At 30.4% G+C, this 27,233-nt stretch overlaps 1 protein-coding gene across 3 annotated transcripts; it reads left to right on the top strand.

The window, feature by feature from the left end:
• Positions 1-168: 168 nt before the first annotated feature.
• LOC133329958 (protein hu-li tai shao) lies at positions 169-27,070 on the top strand. Of its 3 annotated transcripts, XM_061538415.1 has the most exons (11): positions 169-294; positions 419-899; positions 969-1,719; positions 1,797-1,920; positions 6,166-6,276; positions 6,343-6,637; positions 6,714-6,851; positions 8,603-8,674; positions 12,701-12,769; positions 26,369-26,436; positions 26,948-27,070. In XM_061538415.1, the coding sequence occupies exons 1-11, from the start codon at positions 199-201 to the stop codon at positions 27,053-27,055; spliced, it is 2,313 nt and encodes a 770-aa protein (XP_061394399.1). In that variant the 5' UTR covers positions 169-198; the 3' UTR covers positions 27,056-27,070. The 3 variants fall into 3 exon arrangements, with proteins under 3 accessions (XP_061394399.1, XP_061394400.1, XP_061394401.1); XM_061538416.1 differs by lacking the exon at positions 12,701-12,769; XM_061538417.1 differs by lacking the exons at positions 12,701-12,769; positions 26,369-26,436; positions 26,948-27,070 and adding an exon at positions 9,042-9,191.
• The last annotated feature ends 163 nt before the right edge of the window (positions 27,071-27,233 follow it).

Here is a 27,233-nt window from a genome sequence, read left to right as displayed (position 1 = left end):
TGCAGAAAGATTTTGCAAGGCTGTACGTGAGTGTGCTGTGTTGTGATTGTGTGTGTGTGCTTCTTGCAATAAAAGAAGAAGAATTGAATTGATTTTGCAAAGAGGAGGCACCTTTTATTTTTTTGGAAGCAGGCAAATCCAGGGATACGGCACGGTTCGTTTATCGCAATATATTAGCACACATAATTTCCAACAAAAATGACTGAAGTTGAGCAACCACCACAGAATGGCATTGATTTGTCGGCCAATGAAGAAGATGACAATAGCAAATCTCGTCCAGCTGATATAGAACAGGTAAGTAAATTGGGCTCTCACTCACTACTGACCTCACTATTGATTTTCCAAACTTAATTTTTATTCAAACGTATGTATGTATGGGTGTGTGTGCTAAATTTCATATTTTTCTTCTTCCATTTAGGATATGCGCGAAATGGAACGACGCAAACGTGTCGAAGCTATTATGGGTTCCAAACTCTTCCGTGAAGAGCTTGAACGTATTGTTGATTCAGCACGTGATAGTGGCAATGCCGATGGTATCCTCCAACAGCTGTCCGATATTGTGGGCGTACCAGCCACCCGTGTCGGCAGTGTATTCCGTGCCTCAAATTGTATGCAACCCATTAATGATATACGTGGTGTTGAATCCATGGGCTATGCCAAGGGTGAAAAGATTTTACGTTGCAAATTGGCTGCCACATTTAGGCTATTGGATTTGTATGGTTGGACCCAGGGATTGGGTGCCCAAATTACCGCCCGCCTTAAGGTGGATCAGGAATATTTCTTGGTCAATCCATATGGGTTGTTGTATCATGAGATAACGGCCTCATCCCTTAATAAGGTGGATATGCAGGGCAATATTGTCGAGCAGGGTACCACCAATTTTGGTGTTAACAAAAGTCGTAAGTGGTGTTTAGGAGAAGGAGAGGAAGAATAATTAAAACAATTTAATTTGTTGTATTTTTGTTTAGATTTTGTTTTACACTCCATTGTCCATGCCGCTCGCCCCGACATCCGTTGCATTATCTACATTGGCTGCAGTCCAGTGGTGGCCATTTCTTCGCTGAAAGCTGGCCTCTTGCCCCTGACCAAGGATGCCTGTGTCTTGGGTGAAATTACCACACATGCCTATGCCGGTTGTCTTGTCGATCAAGATGAACGTGAAAAATTGGTACGCAATTTGGGTCCCAATTCCAAAGTAATGCTCTTGACCAATCATGGTGCCTTGTGCTGTGGTGAAACCATTGAGGAGGCATTCTTTGCCGCCTGCCACATTGTTCAGGCATGTGAGACACAATTGAAACTACTGCCAGTGGGTTTGGATAATTTGGTCTTGATCCCCGAAGAATCACGTAAAATTATCTATGAGAAATCACGCAGTCCACCCGAAGATTTGGCTAAGAAATTTGCCGCAGCTGCCAGTATTGATTCGAATAAAACCGAAGATTCAGCGGCTGAAGAGAAGAAAGAAGGCGGCGCTGAAGAGAAGAAGGAAGCAGCAACCACCAAGGTTTTGGGTCAGACACCAAAATGGCGTGTTGGTGGTGCTGAATTTGAGGCCCTTATGCGTATGTTGGATAATGCCGGCTATCGTACCGGGTATATCTATCGTCATCCATTGATTAAATCGGAACCACCAAAACCCAAAAATGATGTTGAACTACCACCGGCCGTTTCATCGTTGGGCTATTTGCTGGAGGAAGAGGAACTTTTCCGTCAAGGGTAAATCCCCCTTAATTCTATTTGGATTTTTTATTTGGAACATTTTATTAACATTTTGTTGTTGTTGTTTTTTCTAGCATTTGGAAAAAGGGCGTTGCTGGCAAGGGTGGTGATCGCAGCCGCTGGTTGAACTCCCCCAATGTCTATCAAAAGGTGGAAGTCTTAGAAACCGGTACACCAGATCCCAAAAAGATTACCAAGGTAGAGATAATAACATTTGAAGATAAACCACAAACAAATGACAATTAAAATTAAGAGTTAACCCCCCACCCCCTTACCCCCATGAATGATCATAATGACAATTTTAATTCCCATTTTCCGAAAATTGAAAAATTATTTTTTTTCAATTGAAAGAAATTGTGGAAATGAAAGTTAAACGAAAATCTATGAAAAAAAATATTTTTTGGGGAATTTTTATTTAGCTTTTTTCCAATATTTAAAAAACACATTCCTTTATTTAGTGTTTATTTTTTGTCTCCTTTATATTTATGTATTTTTATGCAAAGCACAAAATATTTTAGTTCAAATTTATTTTCTTATTTTTTGGAAATTAAAATTCCTTTTTTTAATTATATTATTTTAAATTAAGTTAACAAAATGTTTCCTTTTTGCAAATCTACCTAGTCTTTGTTTAAAAGAATTTTTTATTTGCTGCCATACAATTTTTTAAAGAAATACTTTTTAGATTAAAAAAAAACTAGAAAAATATATAAAACAAATATATATTTTCACGAAAAAAATTAACCAGCAATTAAAATATTGTAGCTTTTTATTAAAAATTTAACAAACACTCCATTCCAAAATATTACAACACCACCCCTTCTTAACCAAAAATCAAAAAATTAAAAAAAATTTTATAACGCCCAAAATAACAACATAAAAGAAAATAAAAAAATATATATGAAATATTCGCGCTTTGTATGTCGTCATCAATATATATATATATATATCTATCTATGTCTATCAACATTTTTATTTATATTATTATTACAATATACATTACTATGTAATAACAAAAACAAAAATATTCAATAAAAAAGTGTAGAAACTTGCGCAATGTTCTCTATATATGTCATAAATGTAATCAAACAAAAACAATGATAATTAATATATACAACAAATCGAAGTATCAAATGTGGATAATAATTTTGTGCCTTAGAAGGAAGCAACCAGGGAATCGCGTAATTGGGAGTAGTTTCTTCTCCACTACTTGGTGTAATAATGGGGCTATTCTTCTTCTTCCTCTTAATTTTAAAATTATTATTGTTGCCCGACCCCCAGTTTCCTTTCAAATCACCCATTAATCTTGGCCCCCACACCCCTCTCTCAAGTCAATGTGAAAGAGAAAGAAAAATAATTGTAATTGGATCAATGTTTTATTTTAAATGAAATTTGAAAAAAAAATATGATAGAAAAATTATTTTTTGTATATATATAAATTAAAAAAAAATATATATATATATATTGAATATTTTTTCCAAAGATTTTTTTGTTTAAGGAACCTTTCTTAGGACACATAAATTTTTGATTACAAAAAAAATATATATAATATTTTTATATATAGAAAATATAAATTTATTTTCTAAGAAATTTTACTTTCTAAATAATATTGAACAAAAATATTTACTTAAAAAATTGTCTTAGGGAAAATTTTTTTTTTATATAGATGATTCCCTAGAATTAAAAATATTTATATTGTTCATTAGGTATTTCGAAAGTTTTTCCCTAGCTTTAAAGATATAAATAGTTTTCAATAAGCATTTCGAAATTTCAATAATTTTTCCATTTCTTTTATTTTTTCTTAAATTTTTTGCTTAATTTTTTTTTTTAATTTTTTTTAATTTTTTTTAATTTTTTTTTATTTTTTTAAATTTTTTTTTAATTTTTTTTTTTAATTTTTTTTTAATTTTTTTTTTTTTTTAATTTTTTTTTTTTAATTTTTTTTTTTTAATTTTTTTTTTTTTTTTTTTTTCTATTATAACAAAAAATATTTTTTCTGAAAAATTCATTTGTATTGTAAAAAAATTAACTTTTTTTGGAAAAATACTACAGAAAGTGTCATGGGAAAATATTTTCGAAATACTTATTTTTTTCACAAGAAAATGTTTTTTTATTTAAAAAAATATTTTTATTAAAAAACTTTTTTTTGGCAATTTTTTTTCATATCGAAATTGGAAATTTTATTTACCATTTTTTCTGAAAAACAATGTATTAAAAAATATGTTCCATAAAATATATATAAAAAAATGAATTTGATTTTTAGATTATTTTATAAGGAAATTTTCAACATAACCTCAAAAAAAGTTTAAAATGATATAATGTAAAAATATTTAAAAAGATATTTAAAGTAATACCACATTATTTCCTCTGAATCAATAGTACCTGAAATATTCTTTTTTTAGAATTTTTGTAAACATAACCTTAAAAAATTAAAAAGTCGAAAATTATTTAATAATTCTAAAAAATTACATGTGGTTAGATATACTTGACAAAATATTTTCAATATAAGTGGATTTTTATAGTGTTTTCAAAAATATTCATTTTTAAGGATTTTTTTTGGTAAACATAACCTCAAAATAATTTAATTTATAATGTAGCAAAAAATTACAATTTAAAAGAAATTGCATGTCTAAAAACACTTGACAAGATTTTTTAATATTTGAGGTTATGTTTTTTTTTTGAGAGCGACGATAATTTGATATTTTATATTATTTTTTTTCATTGCATGTTTTTGGAACATTTTTGTTGATGTAATGAACATGATCTTAACTGAACTTCCTTAAGGAAAATTTCTTCATTCACTGTTTTTATTATTTTTTTATTTTCATTATTTTTTGTTTGTTTTTCATGTTCAAATTCTTTTTTGTTCTCTAGATATGTTGAGATTATGATCTACACCCCCTCTCGCTAGTTATTCATAGGTCTTCATTACTTCCTTTTTTTGGCACAAAATTATTTTACTAAAAAAATCACCATAAAAAAACATTAATTATCATAAATTATTTTTTTCTTTTTATTGTTATTTTAACATTTATTAACATTTTTTTTTTGTCATGACATCATACTTGAACTAAATTTCTCACTTTGTTTTTTTTTTTTCTCCTAATTTCATCATTCATTCATTGTTACAAACATATATACTGTCGCTAATTAAGTTAAATTTAAGGCAATTTAGTTAAAATATTTTCAAAATTATTTGTTTTTGGTGTTAGTAACACAGTTTGAGCTTTGACTATTTGAAGCTGCAATGTAGAAACTATGACAAGAATTTTTCTATAATTACCAATTCGTTTTCGTTATTTTTATTAATATATGTCCGATCTAACGATTTCTTTTGTTCAGTGACCTATAGTGAAATTTGGTGTAGAATATTTTTTCCATTGGAAACAACTATCTAAAATGAAGTATACTTAGTGTTTTTTTTTTATTAATATATTTTCGATCTATCGATTTCTTTTGTTCAGTGACCTATAGTGAAATCTTGTATAGAATATTTTTTCCATTGGAACCACCTCGCTTAAATTAAGTATACCAAGTGAATTTGCTACCATTTCTTAACCATAACCTAAAAATATGTTTTCTAATAAACTCCTATTTGTTTTCGGTTTTTTATTAATAAAAACTCGATCTACCGATTTCTTTTGTTCAGTGACCTATACTGAAATTTAGTACAGAATATTTTTTCCATGGGAACCATCTCCCTGAAATGAAGTATACTTAGTGAATTTGCTACCATTTCTTAACCATAACCTAAAAATATGTTTTCTAATAAACTCCTATTTGTTTTCGGGTTTTTTTATGAATAAAAACTCGATCTACCGATTTCTTTTGTTCAGTGACCTATACTGAAATTTAGTACAGAATATTTTTTCCATGGGAACCATCTCCCTAAAATGAAGTATAATTAGTGAATTTGCTACCATCTCATAACCATAACCTAAAAAATATGGCACCATTTGAAATAAATTAAAAAAATAACCTTAAACTATAACATCCCTCTGAAATAATCTATATATGTTTTTATTGTGATGACTTCAAATTTTTAATTGACCTTTGACCTAGAAATTTGTCATAGATACCAATTAATTTATTTTCTATTTATGTATGCTCGAAAGAGAGCTTCAAAAAGTTTAAAATAAAAAAATATGCAAATATTTGTTAAGATAAATCATTTCTAAGATAATTTTGTTAAAGTATATTTATACTTGATAGTTTATTTAATAGTTATTAACAATAGTTCTTAAAAACAATTAACTTTTTTGTGAAAAGCAAACAACAGTTTTACTATAACGAATTTATTTTTCTTTCTCTTTCCATTGTTCCTCCACTTGATCTCTGCTACGTTGTTATACATCAATCACCACACACAATGGTCCCAAATTTTTTTCACATCCATCACATACAATTTACCCCCAAACCACCTTCTCAAAAACAACAACATCACAGTGGGTTGCTGAAGGTTCACCCACACATTCAACACCAGTACGCATTGATGATCCATTACAATTTGTGCCAGTCAATACAAATCCCAAGGAATTTAAACGGGTACAACAACAGGTAAATTAATTTCAATTTAATTTCTTCCATCATTTAAATTAATATCCCCATATTCTCTCTCTTCAGATCAAGGATAATCGTCGTGCCGATAAAATTTCCGCCGGTCCACAATCACACATTTTGGAGGGTGTCACCTGGGATGAGGCCAATCGCCTTAAAGATGCCACTGTCAGTCAAACCGGTGATCATGTTGTGCTAATGGGTGCCGCCTCCAAGGGTATTATACAACGTGGCTTCCAACACAATGCTACCGTCTATAAGGCACCATATGCCAAGAATCCATTCGATAATGTTACCGATGATGAGCTGAATGAATACAAACGCACGGTGGAACGTAAAAAGAAGAGTATTCATGGTGAATGTAAGTTTGCAACGCACACTCATACGAAAACATGAATCAGATTAATATAATAATTTTTATATTTCATTTTTTTTAGATACTGATACAGATTTCTCAGAATCTGAGGCGTTGAGTTCACTGCAAACATCAGGCGCACAACAACAAACTAAACAAAATACCACTACCACAACAACAACTGCCGCTGTTAGTCAATCAGAGCCAGAAGATGTTTCAGGTATTTTTTTTGTTTTTGACTTTTTCTTTGTTAAATAGTATAGCTTACAATTTCTATTGTTCGGTGACCCATAGTGAAATTTTGTGTAAAACATAACCTCCATTAGGGCCACATCTCTAAAATAACGATTTCCATTACATTTTGGCTTCATTTGAAATTAATCAACAAATTAACCTCAAAAAGTGTGTGTTTGAATTTGTTTTCCATATTTTTTGGTTATATATTATGTATACCGATTTTTTATGGTGTAGAATATAACTTCCATTGATACCACAACTCTATAATTAAGTTTTCAAAAAGAATTTTGCTCCATTTCAAATGAATCAACATATAATCCTAAACATAGCCTTTAACCCCTGATGTCTCAATTAGTTTGCACTGTTTTTATTGCTATCCGTTATATATACCAATTCTTGGTGTTAGGTGATCCATAGTGAAAATTTGTGTAGAAAATAATTTCCATTGTCGTCATTACTCTAAAGTGGAGTTTTCCAGGAAAATTTGTCTTAATTTGAAGTTAACCTAAAAAAATTATTTTGCTTAAATGTCTCATTTTTATAACGATTTTTTTTATACACATATATTATATCAAGCGATTTCTTGTGTTCGGTGGGTGACCCATTGTGAAATTTTGTGTAGATCATAATTCCCATTGGGGTCATCGCTCTTAAATGAATTATTCGTGGAAAATTTGATCTGATTTGAAATTAACCTTCAAAAAAATATTTTGCCTAAATGTCTCAATTTGTTACAGATTTTTTAAAGGCTCAAATTATTCCTACCGATTTCTTTTATTCGGTGACCCATAGTGAAATTTTGTATAGAACATAATTCCCCTTGGGGTCATCGCTCTAAATTGAAGAATTCTAGGAGAATTTGTCTACATATTCACATAAGTGTGATAATTTGCCTTAAAACTAGTCTTACCGAGTCTCAATTCGTAGGCTATGTTTTATTGTTATTTGTTATATTTACCGATTTCTTGTGTTCGGTATTTTTGGTGATATATAGTGAAATTTTGTGTAGAACATAATTTCCATTGGCGTCATCACTCTAAAATGAAGTTTTCGCGGAAAAATTGTCTTAATTTGAAATTAACCTAAAAAAATAATTTTGTTAAATGGTTTAATTTGTTACCGATTTTTTTTCACAGATTTATATTATATCAACCGATTTCTTTTGTTCGGTGACTCATAGTGAAATTTTGTGTACAACATAATTTCCATTGGGGTCATCGCTCTAAAATGAAGGATTCCAGGACAATTTGCCTCGGTTTAATAAAAACACTTATTAAATTAACCTTGAAAATTGGCTTGCCCAAAAAATCAATTTGTTATCGATTTTTACAGCTATCTGTTATGTCTATCGATTCATATTGTTCGGCGACCTATAGCGAAATTTTGTGTAGAACATAACTTCCAGTGTGGCCATTACTCCAAAATTATTTCTTCCTGGACAAATTGACTCCTCTTCAAATGTATCGTTAAATCTCCAAATTAACCTTAAAAAAATGTCTCAATTTGACTCAATCTGTTAGTGTTTTTTCATGAATTTCCCATAGTGAAATTTTGTGCAGTACATAATTTCCATTGGCGTCATCACATCAATGAAGTATTCCTTGGAAATTTGTTCAGATTTGAAATTAACCAAAAAAATATATTTTGCTTACTATTATTTATAATTTTTTAATTTTTTTTATTACTAATTAATTTGATTTTAATTAATAATTTTTGTTCTCTCCACCTTTTCAGAACATCAAGTGATGAGAATAGAAACACAACAAGCCCCAGTTCCCAGTCAGCCCGAAGTAGTTTTGAGCGACGGTAAGTTTTTATTACCTATATTTTTGTTTAGCTTTTACCTTAGCCAGTCCATTGTCCTTTGAGTTTTCTAAATTAAAAATTTTCCAAAAATTAAATTTTTTGTGTTTTGCATTTGTCCAAAAATTGAATTTAAATTTGAATTTGTTTCGAGTGTCTTAAAAAATTATTTTTTTTGTATTATTATTTTTTGTTTTTGTGTTTAACAACAATTTGGCTTTTAATGACGATAATATTTGTTTATATACAAAAATTCGTTTTGTTTTTTATGTTATTATTATTATTTTTTAATACTTTTCATTTTTATTTCTTTTGTTTTTTTGTTTCGATTTTAATTAATATTATGGTATTTTGTTTACCAAAGAAAAAGAACAAACAACTTCCCGAAATTTAGTTGTTGAACAAAAACGTAAAAAATCGGAAAAATCGTCCTATATTGTAGTGGTTAGAACTGATCATTTATTGTGCATTTTTGATATGCTATCGATAACATTTCTTTAGAATTGCTATTACCTATATTTTTTTTTGTAAAAGGAAAAAGGGCTATAGATTGTATTTTTATTTTTGTTTTGAAAAAAAGTATTTTAACCCAAAAAAACTATTTTTTTCAAATACGCTAATTTTTTTCACAGAGCCTACATGTTGTACGGCGTGTTATATGAGATAATTTTTAAATAGCTATGCATACAACAACAATAATATTACCAAGCAACCAATTTTCTACAACAACAACTTGTACTACTACTGCTAATAACTACTATCAACAACTACTTCTACTACTACCCACTCTAGTGTAACACTCTTCTAAGGCCAACTATTATCTAATAATCCCCCTATTTTTTTGAAAACTCTATTCTGTCTAACCCCAAACACTCATCCCCAACACAAAATCTTTTTATATAGCAAAGAAATTTAATGCACAACTATTAAAAAAACTATTTTTATAATTTCATAACACACAGACCCCTCTAAATTTTTAAACTTAGGAAACAGCTGCAGTTTTTTAGAATTTGAAATTTTTGTTGAATTTTTTTTTTCGCCAAGAAAATGAAATCTGAAAATTTTTTTAAATTGGAAAAATTTTAAAATTTAATTTTCAAAAAAAAAAAAAAATGAAAAATTTCGAAAATTTAAAAAAAATACTTATTTTTTTTTAATTTAAAAATTTTTTATTGAAAATTTTAAAAAAATTTTAAGTTTTTATCAATTTGTAGATTTTTTTTTTAATTTTTTCCAAAATTATTTTTTTTTTTTTGTAAATATGAAAAACAAAATCTGCTTTATAATACACCCCCAAAACAACAACAACTTAAAAATGAAATTTTTTTTATTGTTTTTACCCTAAAAAAAATGTTTGTATTTTTTTCTACCCCCCTCCATTGGAAATTGAAACAGCCCGCTCAAAAAAGAAAAAGTAAATTGGTAAAACGGAATTCATAATAGTTTAGAATAACAAGTTTTTTAACACAAGAAAAGCCACAAGCGGTGTTCATAACATTGGCCAGTCCTTAGTTTTTTTTTAATTTTCTACCTTACAATACACACACACACACACAAACCCTCTTCGAAGATCGTCCCACGACACACAAAAGTCTGAAGCATAAATTTTTAGAGATTTAGAATCAAACTCAACGAAATCGCCAGTTTTCCTTCAATTTCCAAATCAAAATTTTTTAATTTACTCTCAACTTCGTCAACATCAAATCGAATCGAATCAAAGTGAGGTGAGTTTCTCTGCTATTTATTTTGTTTTTTGGTACATCTTCAAAAAATCAACCAATCAATCTCTAGTGTGTAGTTTCTCACAACCCACACACACACACACCAGCATTTCAAATGAACATTTTTTTCAATATTTTTTTATTTCATAAAATTATTAAATAAAAATTGAAAACATCAAAATCATTTGGTGTTCGCTTCACAATCATTTGTGGAAACAAATTTAATTTCCTTTTGCCTCACTTTAATTTTTTTGTTTGTTAACTATCACTTGGTTTTTTTTTTATAAAATCTGATAAAAAGAAGAAGCAAATTTTCATTATGTTGCCACTGTTATACGAAAAAAATAAAACTGTTATACGCCACTTAACATAACTAACATAGGATGATAAAAAATGAAATTAACAAAAAGTATTCTCTCCCCACTTTTTATCCAGGTTCTGTTATATCTACCGATTTCATTTGTTCGGTGACCTATAGTGAAATTTTGTGTAGAACATAATTCCCCTTGGGGCCATAAATTTAAATTGATTTTTTTGCAGGATAATTAAGTCTCATTTAAAATCATTTTATAATTTAGCCTTAAAAATATATTTCATGAAAATCTTAATTTCTTTCAATTTTTTTTATTGGTTTTCGTTATATATACCGACTTTTTTTGTTCGGTGACCCATAGTGAAATTTGGTATAGAACATAATTCCTATTGGGGTGCATCACTCTAAGATGAAGTCTTCCAGGAAAATTTGGCCTCATTTGAAATCAATTTATAAATTAGCCTTAAAATGTATTTTCAATTGTATCAATTTGTTGGTGATTTTTTTATTGGTTTCCGTTATATATACCGACTTCGTTTGTTCGGTGACCCATAGTGAAATTTGGTGTAAAACATAACTTCCATTGGGACCATCGACCTATTATAAAGTCTTCCAGGAAAATTTGGCTTTATTCGAAATGAATTCAAAAAATTAACCTAAAAATTTTTTTCTTTAGAGTATCAATTTGTTGGCAATATTTTTTATTGTTTTCTGCTATATCTACCGATTCATTTTGTTTGGTGACCCATAGTGAAATTTAGTGTAGAAAATAATTCCCATTGGGTGCATCACTCTAAAATGAGGGATTCCAGGACAATTGGCCTCGTTTTTAAATACACTTATCGAATTAACCTACAAAATCAATTTGTTATCGATTTTTTTACAGCTATCTGTTATGTCTATCGATTTATATTGTTCGGTCACCCATAGAGAAATTTTGTGTAGAACTTAACTTCCATTGAGGCCATCACTCCAAAATGAAATCCTCCCGGACAAATTGACTACTTTTTAAATGTATCGCCAAATTATCCTTAAAATATTCTTTTTTAATTGACTCAATTTGTTAGTGATTTTTTCATGGCTATATATTATATCTACCAATTTATTTTGTTCGGTTTGGGACAATTTTACCATTTTAAAAGAATTGCATACTTTTTGGCATGATCTGTTTTTACTTTTTGTTATACAAAATTTTTGTTGGCGTATAACAGTTAAGGCAACAAATGAGAAAATTCGTTTCTTCTTCATGGCTTGTGTGTTATTTAAATGTGTGGAAAATGGACTTTTAAATAACCAACCAAATCATTTACTAGTTTCTTCATTTTAGTTTATAGGGAAATGCTTCATACATAGATTGATATTCGTCGACCAATATATACATAGCTTGTGTTTCACCCGAATTCTTTTGAAATGCTTCAAGATTGCTTCATATAATAATTCATTGAATATAGATGAAAAATATAGTTATCAGAGAAACATATTTTGTATATATTTAAAAAAATGGGCTAAGATATATATTTTTGTTGAAATTTAATGCCACATAAATAGCATTAGTGTTGTAAAGAGATTAATGTGTTTTAATGTTCAATTTTTTTTGTTAGAAATATGAAAATGTTTTTTATTTGTCTCCTAACTGCAGCTGCTAAACAATTTCTAAATACTAACCCCCCTAACACCTAACTTTTTTCTTGATATCATAACAATACAGATTTTTATTAATAATACTGCACTCACTCTCCTTTTCCCCCCTAACCATTTGCCTTGATTTCTATTAACACAAACTATATTTTCTTTATATATTAATTTATTTTCTTTTACTACTTTTTTGAAAATATTTTATTTATTTTGTGAAATCTTTCTTTATTTTTCAACTTTATTTTGGATTGTTTTGAACTCGATACCAACCAACCAACCCCATATCCTGTGTGTTTTATACAATATAAATATATATGAAACTTTACCAAAACGTTCTGAAACCTCCGTTCAATTTTGTAGCAACTCTAAGTTTTATCAATGGTGAACGTTCCCATACGGCTACAAATCGTAAGCCACCAACAGGTCGAGGTAATATATTTGTCCTGTTAAGCAAATTTCCCAATAACAAAAGCAGCAAGTATATAACAACAAAACCCGCTGCCTAATAATATATATCACCAAAATCTTCTCATCCACTTAAAATCGCACCACCCCTCAACCACATTTTTTTCTCTCTATCTAACCCCAAATCGAATCTCATAAATGCCACAAAATAATAATCACAGTGTATATATACTTTGTAAATATTGATAAATATATTAAACAAAATTAAAATATTAAAAAAAGGTTCTCAGGATTTTATTGTTGACAATTGTACAATTTTTTATTTGTGCCCCCTAAAAGTATGCTATAATTTTCAATTTTTGTTTTTTCATAAAAAATGAAATTCTTCTCATCTGGCCCAAGGTCTCCCTAATTTTTTGATAAATGTTCTATATACAAATTTCTTTTGTTACAAGACACATAGTGAAATACGATTTCGAATATTTTTCCCATTGAGAGTCAACCTCTACCATCAAGTTTTGTGGGGCAAATTTGTCCCAATTCAAAGGTATTAAAATTTTAACCCAAAAAAATAATTTTTCTTAACGGATTTAATCTGTTTCCAATCTTTTTATTGTCATGGATCATTCCGGACAGATTTCTTGTGGTCGGTGACCCATAGTGAAATTTAGTTTAGAATATAATTTTCATTGGACCCATCTCTCTAAAATGAAGTGGTCCAGGAGAATGTGGCTGCATTTCAAATTAATACGAAATTAACCTAAATTAAGGTCTCAATTTGTTGCCTATATTTTCATGGTTATATATTATATCTACCACTTTCTTTTGTTTGCTGACCCATAGTGAAATTTTGTGTAGAATATAGTTTCCATTGAGGTCATCACTCTAAAATGAAAGATTGCAGGGCAAATTGTCTGGGTTTAAAAAGTCCTTATATAAAATTAACGTAACGTGTATATATTTTATAGCTATCTGTTATGTCTATCGATTCATTTTGTTCAGTGACCCATAGTGAAATATTGTGTAGAATATAATTTTCATTGGGTCCGTCACTCTAAAATGAAGTGTTCCAGGAGAATTTGGCTCCATTTCAAATTAATACGAAATTAATCTGAAAAAAATTGTCTTGCCTTAAGTTCTCAATTTGTTGCCTATATTTTCATGGTTATATATTATATATACCGATTTCTTTTGTTCGGCGACCCATAGTGAAATTTTGTGTAGAACATAATTTCCATTGGGGTCATCACTCTAAAATGAAAGATTCCAGGACAAATTGTCTCGGTTTGAAAACCCCTTATAAAATTAACGTAGAAAATTGTTTTGTCCAAAAAATCAATTTGTTATCGTTTTTTTTATAAATATCTGTTATGTCTATCGATTCATTTTGTTTGGTGACCCATACTGAAATTTAGTGTAGAAAATAATTTCCATTGACCTATAGTGAAATTTTGTCAAATTAATACGAAATTGACCTGAAAATATAGTATTGCCTTAAGTTCTCAATTTGTTGCCTATATTTTCATGGTTATATATTATATATACCGATTTCTTTTGTTCGGCGACTCATATTGTGCAATATTGTGTAGAATAAAATTTCCATTGGACCCAACGCTCTATAATGAAGTGTTCCAGGATAATTTGGCTCCATTTCAAAGTAAATTTCAAATTTCAAATTAATATTGGTTATTTTTATCGATATCGGTTATACTTACCGATTTCTTTTATTCGATGACCTATAGTGAAATTTAGTGTAGACAATTTTTTGCAATGGAAGCTATCCACTAAAATTAAGTTTTGTGGGACAAACTAAGCTCTATTTCAAAGAAATCACCAAATTAACCTAGAAAATAAATTTGCAAATTAATATAGATTATTTTATCGATATCCATTATATTTACCGATTTCTTTTGGTCGGTGACCTATGGTGAAATTTAGTGTAGAACATTATTACCTTGGGAAGCTCTCCTTTAAATTTAAGTTATGTGGGACAAATTAAGCTCTATTTCAAAAAAATCACCCAATTAACCTAGAAAATAAGTTTGCAAATTAATATCGGTTATTTTACCGATATATGTTATATATACCGATTTCTTTTGGTCTGCGACCTATGGTGAAATTTAGTGTAGAATATTTTTTTCATTGGAAGCAAACCTCTAACTTTAAGTTTTATGGGAGAATTCGGCTTCAAGCTAAACTGCAAAGGGATGCGGTTTTACCTTAAATAATAATGTTCGCCTAAAAGTATGCTTTAAATTTTAAATTTGTTATTCACTTGACAATGTGAATAATCTACGGTTATTTTTGGGAAACTAAACTAAAAGTTATCTTTTTGTATAATAATTATAGGTATTTTGTATTGCATTTGAAATAGACATTTTAATTATATAAATTTTTTATATAAATATTAATTTTTTTGAATTCAAAATTACTAATCCAAATCTCAATTAATTTTATAGATAATAGAATAATAGCAAATAACTCAAGAATTACTCAAGATACCATAGATTTAACAGCAAGTCAAAGCATAGCATTCAAATCAACAAATTCATTTTCTCATGGCAAAGATGAATTCGATTTTCAAAATCATTTCAAAAGAACACACATCAAGAATATTTCAAATACTGCTGCTGTTGATGAAGAAGAAGAAGAACGACATCATCATCCTCATCATCATGTACCATTCAATACTAATAATGATAATAATATTTCTCGCTCACATTCCAATATGAATTTATTTTCCGAATTGCAATCGGTTGATTTATTTAGAAGGCAAAAACGCAAACAAGAATTAGCCACTACTACTACTACACCCACAGCCAAAAGATATGCACACGGCTATACTTATAATAAAAATTCCCAATCATTTTCTCGCAGTCCCTTAAAAGACCCTGCTGCAACCCTTGGTGATAATGAAAATTTTAATTTCAATGCATTTTCTTTAAATACTACCCCTACCACTAACAATGCTCCTAATATAGGGACCCTAGTGGAATCCTTGTCTTATGATTATCCTTATTTTGAAAACCCCAAGCCCTCCTCCAATATTTATGATTATGCCAATGAGGAGTTCAAAGAGAATATTTCCTTTTTAAATCGAAAATTTTTCATATCCGAAAAATGTCACACCCCCAAAATATGTAAACCAATTTTAGAGACCTTAGATAAACCCAGCGATTTGCAAGAGCATTATGTTAATGCTCAATGCCCATTAGATTTGATATGGAATATACCGATACGTAGAAATTATAGTCCCTGTAGCATAACACCTGAATTGATACAATCACCACGTAAAGGTGTTGGAATAAATTCTCCCCATCAGCCCCGATCACCATATCGTACTGTATCTCACTTTGGTTTCAATTCACCACAGAGACCACCAAGACCCCACCATAAACATGTTCCGCCACCTGATGTGATGGATACAGGGAAATATAAACCCCTACGTCGTTCCATATCCTATGAAGAGATATTCTCTTCGGGACGTTACATTGATTTGTGTGAACATTGTTTTGAACAAATTGTACGCTTTAAGCCGGAACTAATGGAATATCGTCGTATTCGGCTTAGGAATTTGATGGAGGTTTACCAAAGAGACTCGAAATCATCAACATCGGGACAGGATGGTTACATTAAACCTGAAGCGGAAGAAAAATTCTCCTTCAATGGTAATGAAAATTTGTTTTCATCCTGCGGCCCCTTGGAACCTCTAATTGAAGTCGAAGAGAAGGATAGTTCCGAAAGTCACAATTCCACATTTCTGGATAAAATATCGCGCATGAATTATTCACATATATCCAACAACAACAATAATAATACACCTCATTATGAACTGGCATTGCCAGGAAGAGAAAATCAGACCTTGGGTTTGGAACAAGAATTTCAAAATTTAAATATTTCCGGACCAGCAGGTGGGGAGGAGGAGGATAAAACAATGACAGAGGAGAACAATATTATTAGCATTACCGAAATATTGGATTTTAATAATTTCCTGGGTACTCTAAATGCAACTTCCCATGGAGAAGAACCTGCAGCCACCACCACCCCCACCTCCTCCTCTTCATTGCGTTCCCTAATGAATCGTGAAGAGCGCACACGACGTAAATTAATATTTCAAGAGCTATGGGAGGAGCATGTTGAATATTTGGAAAATCGTGAAGAGGTTGCGGGAGGAGGTAGTACTGGTGGCGGACAAGGTGGTTGTGGTTTCAGTGATACCGAATCGGCCATTGATGAAACCCATCGAGAAGTTTTTCATGGTCACAGTGTTGTCATATCCCGCAGACCTTTAAATTACAATAGAGAAGAAGAGCGTGGGGAGGAGGATGTTTTATCGGCCAGCTCCTCCAAATTAACCTTCAATATTTGTAGTGAAGATGAGGAGGAGGGTCGTTTTGCATCCTCTGAGGAGGCCAAATTAACCTTCAATATTAGTGAGGATGAGGAGGATCGTTTTCTATCCTCTGAGGAGAACCTATTGCAGCGCAGTTTTGGCAGGACGAATATTTTCAAAGATCAGCGAACTATTACCAAGGAAATAGAACAAGAAGAAGACGATTCGAATTCAGATGACAACAAGAACGAACCTCAAGGGGGACCAGAAACCGATGCAGGAGATTTAACTCCACCTATGAGGGGAGACGTGGAAGGAAATTATCCGATTATCTCTCTGGGGGGAGTGGAAGCAGAGAGGGATGGGAATTTAACTCCCTCTCAGAGTGGAGACGTAGGAGAAAATAATATGAATATCTCTTTGGGAGGAGTGGAAGCAGAAAAAGATGGAGATTTAACACTGACATTTGTAGATGAAAGTTCCGTGACACCTAAAAGTATGCAAAAAAAAGCTAATGAGAAAAATATAAATCCCCATAATGATGATAAAAATACCATAGAAATTAATGATTCTGATATGGATGAAGCTACTGGATATGATAATATGCAAATTATTGCAAATTTCTCCAAAAATGAAAATTCCGAACCTAATCTCAAAAATTTCAAAATCTTTAATACTAAAGAAAACATTGAAATACAAGAAGTAATTGTGTTCAAAGATAATACGAAAACATTTTCTTACCTCCTCAATTCAAGGGAAAATAATGAGAAAACTGGAAAACCTCTTCTTTCCGAACCTAACCTCAAAAATCAAAAAATTCTAAAACAAGGTAAAACAGATCAACAAGAATGTCCATTATATGATGACAAGTCTTCGATTAATTTAGATAAAAATCCAATGGAAAATTCGAATATAAAAGAAAAAATTGAACCTAACCTCAAAAATTTTGAAATTTTTTCTCAAGGAAAACAACCCCCCGAAATTAATGAATTTCCAAGTAGCTGCACTTCTCAAGATGAACATTTACTCGGTAATCGTAAAAATGCAAATATTGTAAAAAGTATTCAATATGACCTCAAAAATAAGGACAATTCTCCGATTAATATAAAAGAACAATTTCAACCTAACCTCAAAATTTTTGAAAATATTACTCAAGAAAAAGAGGCTGAAATTATTGAATTTTCAAGTGGTTGCACTTCTCAAGATGAACATTTACCCGGTAATCGTAAAAATTCCAAGATTGTAAAAAATATTCAACCTAAATTTTCTATAGAAAAGGAACCTGATCGAATAACCGAATTTACAACAAATGTTACTTCTTCTCAGGACGAGTTTTTGCAGTTTCAGTTAACCGGTGATGATGATACCGACATTTTTGGAAATATTTATTCCGAACCTAACCTCAAACCCCAAAATGTTTTTAAACAAACAAAACCAGAAGATTTTCCTATATTTGAGAGAAGTTCTTCGATTGATGTTGCTAAAAATCGTAATGAAAATCCAATCTTTAAGGAAAATATTCAACCTAACATTGAAAATTTTGAAATCGCCTTTGAGGAACGAGAACCCGCAGTTAATGAATTTACAACAACAACTACCAGCAGTTCTCAGCATGATATTTTGGAATTTGAGTTCTACGGAGAGAATACGGATTTTGAGAATATTTTTTTTTGTGGCCTGAGAAAATCGGAAATGCAAAATTCCCATGGAACTGACAATGAAGGCCAACAATCATTAATAGATTGTGAAATTCAATCTGAAAGTTTCGAAAATTTAGAAAATATTCAATCTAACCTCAAAAAAAATTCTGAAGGGGAGGTGGAGGAAGGAAAATTGTCATCTATGGATGAAGATGTTGAGAAGAATACCAAACAACCGAAAACTTTAGTGCGTTACAAATCTCAGCTATTGGATTCTCTGGACTTTGGCTGCAATAATCCAATGGACCAGACTTCGAAATCTCAAGACCCTCTTTTTAGTGATTCCGATGTGGATTATGAAGAGATTTTAAAACGTATTGATATTTTGCAAAAGAAAGATAAACAATTACAACAACATCCGGATGGAGAGGAACAGCAGAATATCGAGAAGTATTCAAAAAATTTTGATGTTCCATTGGAGGAAAGCCAAGTTTCGGATTCTCCGCGGCAATCGAATTCTGAAATAAATTTGGAAAATCTTCTCCATGAATATAACAACAAAGAAAATCAATCGGAAAATGAATTATCCTCTATGGAATTGGAAATTTTAAGGAAAATCGAACAACTTCAGTTGAATAAATCCGAAGAGATTTTCAATAAAATTGAAAATAGTATTCGAAATAAATTGACGCCCAGTAAATTGGAAATGTTAATTAAGCAGCAATGGTTGCGGCTCTATAATCAAGATGAATCATGTTCGGACAATTGTGTTCTACCTCAAATAGCACCAACAATTTTCGGTTCTACTACTCCTCCACCAGCAAGCCATTATTCAAAATCAGCCAATAGGCGTTCAAGATCCCTGACACCTCTAAATGAAAATGCCAAACAATTCGATTCGAAATTAAATAAAACAACAACACCACCCTCCATGGTGGGCCAAAGAAATTCCATTATCTTAGATGAACCACCTACACCCAAGACATCATCTTCCTCTACTTCTTCGACTTCGACAACAAAATCCTTAAAATCGTCGTCTAAATCGCGCAATTTTATTTTGGAAAATATACGCAATGTCAGCAAGCCTCAGATGGTTAAACGTTTACAGGGCAATAGTCAGGCTATATTTTGTCGTAACCCTTTTGGACCCAGATCATCTTCTGCCCTAGTAAAATCTCCACGAAAAACGAATGCTTTGGGTAAGACCCAATCGTCACCTGTTTTTTGCAACTCGTCCAATGTTTATGCCTTTCAATCGAAATTGGTTAAAGGTTCACCACGATTTTGGGTTAGCATGTCACAGAGCCCGGAAAGGAAACAACAATACCGCCGGCGATCCCCCTCATCCTCCTCAGCTAAAAAAACAACAAGTGGAACCTTAAAGGAGGGTAACAAGACAAAGAAATTTCTCCTCAAGGAGAGCTCATTTTCTTCACCCTCCACTTCCACTAGCCCTCTTCCATCACCTCCTTCCAATGTCGATGCAGAAATCAATGCCTTGGGCCAGGAGATTCGTCAAATCCATCCACGTTTAGAAAATTACAAACGAAAATTGGATGATTTTGGTGATCGTGTCGCCAAATGTGCCCGTAACATGGATGAATGTATTGCCACCCAGGAGGAGATCATTAGCGATCATGAAGAATTTCGGGAAGCCATGTCCTTGCAACAATATGTTGATGATATCATATGTCGTGTCGATACATTTTCATTATCCGAAACGGAAGATTAGTTTTTTGGGAGGAAAATGGAGGGGAATTATGGGCAAATAGTTTTTGAGGTTATGTTAGAACTTTTTAAAAAAATCGATTTATTGAAAATAATTATTTAAAAAATTTAATTTTTTGAGGTTAAGTTGAGGTTAGGTTAGAACTTTTTAAAAAAAATCGATTTATTCAAAATAATTGTTTAAAAAATCGAATTTTAAAATATACATTATTTAAAAAAATATTTTTTAAATAAATATTTTATTGAATTATATAAATATTGAATATTTTATTAAAAAATATTTTTTTAAAAAATGAAATTTTTATTATTTTTTTTAATAATGAATTTTTTGTTTTTTTTAATAATGTATATTCAACCTAATCTAAAAAATTTTGAAATTTTTTCTGAAGTAGTTGCACTAAAATTAAATTCAAATATTAAAAAAAAAATAAAAATATATATATTTTTTTAAATTAAAAATTTTATTTAAAAATTATTTTTTTTCAAATGGATGTTTAATTAAATTAATGTAACATAAATAAAAATGAAAATTCAAATATAAAGGAAAATATTCAACCTAACCTTAAAAATTTTGAAATTTTCTTCTGATGGAGAAAGAACCCATAGTTAATAAATTTACAACAAATGTTAGCAGTTTTCGAAATAAAAAATTTTGGAATTTGAGTCATACGGAAATAATACGAATTTTGGGAATATCTTTTCCGAACCTCCTAACCTCAAAAATTGCAATCGCAAATTTTTCTAGTCGAAAAAAAAATCGGAAAAACATGCATTTTATGGAACTGATAATGACTGCCAACAATCATTAACAGATTTCAAAATGCAATCTGAAATTTTCGGGAATTTAGAAAATATTCAAACTAACCTCAAAAATTCAAATAATCTAAAATCCAATTCAAATAAAAAGAATTACTAAAAAAATATTTATATTAAAGAAAATATTTTTATTCAGAAACATATTTTTCTTAAAAAAAATATTTTTACTAGAAAAAATAAATGAAAAAAAATATATTTTTTTTAATAAAAAATTGTCTTTCATATCAAATATTTTTTTAAAAAAATAATAAATGTTTTTTTTATTTTTTTTTTTTTTTAAAAAAAAATATTTTTTATTTAAAAAATATAATATATTGAAAAATATTTTTTTAATAAAATTATATATTTTTATTCTTTAATATTACGTTCCACAAGAAAATGCATTGAAATACTGAAATTAAATATCACCAAAAAAATCCTCATGCTCTAAAAAATTTGAATTTTATTCAAAACTCATCACCCACCACAACCTACCTACCTCCCTATTCGTTATGAAAAATCATAATATACCATCATTACAACTTCATAAATTCAAAAAAAAATTATTTATCCTTTTTTTAATTTTTTATTGTATGTATATTTTTTGTTTTTGTTGTATAAAAATTCAAATGAAATAAAATTAAAAATATTAACAAACACTAATGGTTATGGTTTTATGTATTGTATGTTAATTTTTCATTATTTTTTGTTTTTTATGTATGTTTTCATTTCATTTAAAATTTTGAATATTTGCTTTTTTATGTCAACATTTCCATATGCGCTTTTTTATGTTTGCTTTTATTTTTGTATAATTTGTTTATTTTTGTAAGTATTTGAATTTTATTTTATTTTTGTATTTAGTTTATAATGTGTGTTCATATATAGACAATAAATTTTGAAATAAAGTTTTATTTTTTGTTCCAATAAAAAAATTTCTGAATATTTTTCTAAATATAGAATACTTGAAAAAAAATATTCATTAAAAAATAATATAAAATATTCAATACAAATAATTGAATTTAAAAAATATATAAAATATATATATTTTTAATTAAATAACAATTTTTTTAAATTTACTCCTTTTTTTAATAAAAAAATATTTTTTTTAATATTTTATAAATTTTGTTTAAATTTATTATATTTATTTGTGTAGTTATTTTATGTTTAGAATTTTAAGTAGCTCGTCGTCGTGTCCCGTCGTGTCCTCGAATTGTCCTCGTCGTATATTCATGTACACTACCTTCAACACTTTTACAAATCATCAGGCCAACAACCCATATTTTTTGTTTTCTTTATTTATTTCATCATCACAAGAAGACTCTGAATTTAATTCAATACATTATCAACATCCACATCATCCTGATCAATCATGCCATGAATTAATCTCATATCCTATGATACAAAAAATCTTAAAAAATTATGAAAATTTTCGCCAATCACAAACGATTGCGAAAAAATATCAATTTCTCTATCAATACCCCTGGCGGGCAGAGGAGGAGGGCAGTACCGTAACTGATTTCGATTTATATATGATACATAAAATCGAAATATATCCCCATTACACTTATCCGGCACCGGCAACAACAGCTGCAAATTCGTCCTCATCGCCGCATGCCTTGGAAATGAGCCGGGCAAATTTACAGCTACATGTTGATCATCAGCAAAATCATCACGCTCAAGATGAGGAGGATGGTGGTATACTACCACCCTATCGTACGGTATCCCATTATGGTTTCAATTACCCCTCCACCTATAAACCCAGTGTAAATTTACACCCGGCCTGTTCGGCCACTCCAGTAGAGCTGCAAAGGCAAAAGGTCATAGCCTTTATTAAACGTTTAAATATGGAGGCAGCAGCGGCAGGAGCCCGGGAAAAATCAACATCCCTATTGTTGACCAAACAAAATATGAAGAAATTAACGGGAAAAGAAGTCCACGAAGAAGCAGAAGAAGATCATATTTATGAAAATACCAAAAAATTGGAGAGTAGTGGTGCAGAGTCTTTTATATCCATCAAAGAAATACAATTGAGGAATAATCCGCGCAAGAAGTTACGGCACATTTCCAGCTCCTCATCATCGGGGCAAGTGGTGAAATCATTGCAACATCATGGTGGAAATCGGCAACAACCCAGTATAGATTTATTGTCGGAACAATTCTCCTCAATGCTTTCCATAAGTGGCACCTATCCGGCTGCCAGTCATTCGAACAATGATGGTGATCCGGATCATTATCATTTCAATACCGATTCGGCAGATAATTGTTCCAATTGTGGCCGAAAAACCTCATCGGAAAATCTTTATCGCAATTATGTACAGCGTCATTTTATACCCAATACTACGGAATCGGATAATTTCATGAATGAAGATGATGATGATGATGCGGACGAACATGATCCCCACAAACCGGAATGTGAACAACAACAAACAGCAGGAGGAGGAGGCGGTCCCCCTAACCACAAAAACAGTAACAACAATCAAGGTGGGAAAGCAAAAACCACCATCTTCACATCCTGCTCCTCCTCCACCACATCAACGGCGGCACCAAAATCCAAAGAGAAAATAATTTATTCCTCTACACAATCCCTACATTCCAGCAGTGATAATCGCCATGTTACCCTGACCCTGAATTCCTTGAAACGGCGTGCCTCCTCCTCTCTCAATGAGCGCAAAGGGATAGCAAATCGAAATCGTGGTGGTGGACAAACGGCGGCCACCTTTGCTGCCCAGGTAATTCAAAACAAAACAAATTCCAGCTCCATGGCTATGACGACAGAGGAGGAGGCCACTAATAATTCCACCACTGCCATTGAGATCCATATAAATGTCAACATTCGCAACAGCGACTGTGTCAAGAATCTGCAAAATCATGAACAGGAATTTAAATTGAAATTGGAAAAGGTCATCGATAATGAGATCAGTTTGATAACCAGGGAATTGGAAAATCCCGACATTAATAATAACACCAATGAACAGGAAGATGACGAGTTGGAAGAAGAGGAGGAGGAGGAAGAGGGTTGCCAACATTTGTCCCTAAATTATCAGCAACGTTGCCTATCCGCACCCGATGCCATTGGGCTGTATGGTACAAATCATCTTCACTTAAATGGTGACGGATCAGCAGAAGGTGCTGCTGAATCAGCCTGCATCGAAGCTGATCGCCATTATTCCTATGATAATGATGATTTTAATTCCATAGCATCGACACCATTACCAAATCATCATCATGGCTTGGCTGCCGACAAATCGAATTTACAAAATTTACGTTATCGCCACACCCTGGCCCTGCTCGAACATGAACTGGAAATGCTACTCAATGGCATCATACGTAATATGTGTGATTGTAAAATGAAAATTTCCCAAATATCGGAGGATATTCGAACGGCCAGTTTGCATGTGGATCCTTTGAGTAACGGAGGAGGTGGTTCCAAGACCAAGAAAAACCAACATCATCATCAGACAAGGACAACGGCCTCAATGGGTGATGGTTGGCTATGAAGGATTTTTGGGAAAATTTAAAATTTTGAATTGATTTTTTTTTTATTAAAATTCGATAATTATTTTAAGTTCAATTTCAATATTTTTCTTTTTTTTTTGTATTAATTTCCATATAAAAATTGAAATGTATATTTTTTTTAAATTTTGTAATATAAAATCCAAGAAAAAAATGTAAATATCAATATTACAAATAAGTACACTACGAGTTCCAAACTCCAACAAGAGATATTTGAATACATTAGAGTACAAATACATTCAGAAACTCTCCGTAAAAAAAGTGAGGTTTGGGTGAAAAATCAAAGTTTGCAAAAAAGAAAAAATAACACCATTATTTCAAAAGCCGGTATATATAATGCTTAAAAATGTATATTTGAATAAAAAAATTCGATTTTTAAATATGTATTTAAAGAATGTTCCCCAAAAGTGAGGTTATGATAAAAAACTTTAAACATAGAAAAAACGTACCCCTACTTATCACTCACTTATTTGAGTAATACAACTGAAATTTTATATATTTCAATGATATTTTGAAATTTTTTTTTTCAAAAGTGTGGTTATAAATTATTTTTTTTTGGTAGATCTTTGAAAAATTATTTTGTTAAAAATCCACGCCTTGGTAGGTCTATGAAAAAAAATTATTTTCTAAAAACCCCAATTTTTTTCAAAATTCAAAAAAAAAAAATATTTTTTCTTCAACCATAACCTCACTTTAAGAGAATTTTTTTTAATTGCATCATAAATTTTGTAATTAAATTTGGTTTGGCGCGTAAAAACCCCTCACGTACAGTACTCCATTGAAAACATTTTTTATTATTTTTTATATAATTTTTTTTTTTTATAAATTTTGAAATTTTGTTAAGTTTGTTTTTTTTGAAATACATTTCATTTTCTTTTGTTAAATAAAATTTATAATTAAAAAATAAATAATATTATAATACAATTTATATTTATGTTTTAATATATAAAGAGAAATTTCGAAGCCTATTTTTTTAGATTAGAAAAAGTCAACAAGAAATCCAAAGCACGCTCTTTGACTGAGGGTGCTGTATTTTCAATTATAATTTTTTTTTAAATATTTTTTTTAATTTTAATAGATTTTTTTAATTTAAGTCAAAAACACAGGTAATTATTATTTTTTAAGTTTCAATTATAGTTTTGAAAATATTTATTTTTTGTTGTGTTTTGTGAATTGTTTAGAAATAGTTTTATTTTAGATTTAAATGAAAACTTTTGTAAACTCTAGTTTTAGTTATTAGTACCCAACCTTCAAAAAAACCCACACCCCAAATATTCCCTTAGTCCATATGTTAAATGAAAAAAAACTAATATTTTTTACACATAACCTCAAAGTCCATTCCTAGTTTGTTTATTATTTTTTTTTATTTGCCTTGCATGTCAAAAAAATCATTGTTGGTTTCTTTTCATATTTCTCCATCATAACATTCTTTCACTCACTTACACTCTCTCTCCGTTTCGCTCTCTTTTTCGAAAAACTCATTTCTCTCTTTCATAACTTGTAAAAATGTGATCCGTCCATAAATAATTCATGATTAATTATGCTGCAATTTATTTTTTTAAATAAATATTTTAATTGTTTTTTTGTTGTATTTTTTTCTATTTCAAATTCTAGGTGAAAATGTACAAAACGGTGATCATTCGGAAGCTCATTTGAGCACATTTTCGCACAGCAGTAAAGAGGTAAGAGATTTTGCGCAATAATCCCCCTCCAGAGTCTATCCTCTATCCAGTATCCAGTAGATATTTCGTATTTTTTTATCTTTTTTTAAGAATTGCAGAAGAAAATCGTATTGAATTTTGGAATGAAAATTTAGATTTCCAGAAAATAAATTTAAACCTCATTAATAAGTGTCAAAAGTATTTTTTTTTTAATTTATAACCTCACTTTGGAGCCAATTAAAGTCATGTTCACTCTACGATTTTCTTCTTCAATTTTTTCCCTATTTTTTATTATTTTTCCAAATTCTTAAATATGTTTTTTCTTTTTCTCTTTTTTTTCTTTTCAAAAAACCTAACCTCAAATCTAACCACCCAACCAAATCATGTCAATCCCTCGTTTGTTTTTTCCTGTGGTCGAAATTTTGCGTGCGCTGTACTCCTGGATCCCCCACACAATCCCAACCACCCTGTGTTCAATTACTAACAAAACCACAAACGATATTCTCAATGCAAATTTCTATTACGGTTCCAGGATATTTCAACGGACGGTTCACCCAAGAAAGACAAGAAAAAGAAGAAGGGTCTGCGAACACCATCCTTCTTGAAAAAGAAGAAGGAGAAGAAGAAGGCCGAAGCCTAAATTAATACAACAACAACTACTGCTGCATGCAACACACCAACAACAACACCACCAGCAATTACAACAACATATTCAACGAAAGATTATGCGAGATGAATAGTAAGAAGGAGGATGAGAAGGCGTTAGAAGATGATGATGCTCTTATTAAGAAAAAAATTATTGAAATTTTTTTAAAGAA

The sequence above is a fragment of the Musca vetustissima genome, unplaced genomic scaffold (genome assembly GCF_032173495.1).
Source record: "Musca vetustissima isolate MV318-11 ecotype Yass unplaced genomic scaffold, APGP_CSIRO_Mvet_v1 utg16644, whole genome shotgun sequence".
In the NCBI taxonomy this organism is placed as follows: Eukaryota; Metazoa; Arthropoda; class Insecta; order Diptera; family Muscidae; genus Musca; species Musca vetustissima.
The sequence above is the reverse complement of the archived record's forward strand: the minus strand, read 5'-3'. Positions and strand labels throughout refer to the sequence as shown.

Coding starts and splice junctions, on each gene's coding strand:
- LOC133329958 (XM_061538415.1), top strand. CDS start 199: ATGACTGAAGTTGAGCAACCACCACAGAATGGCATTGATTTGTCGGCC. Junction 900..968: donor TTTTGGTGTTAACAAAAGTC/GTAAGTGGTGTT, acceptor ATTTTTGTTTAG/ATTTTGTTTTACACTCCATT. Junction 6,852..8,602: donor AGAGCCAGAAGATGTTTCAG/GTATTTTTTTTG, acceptor CCACCTTTTCAG/AACATCAAGTGATGAGAATA.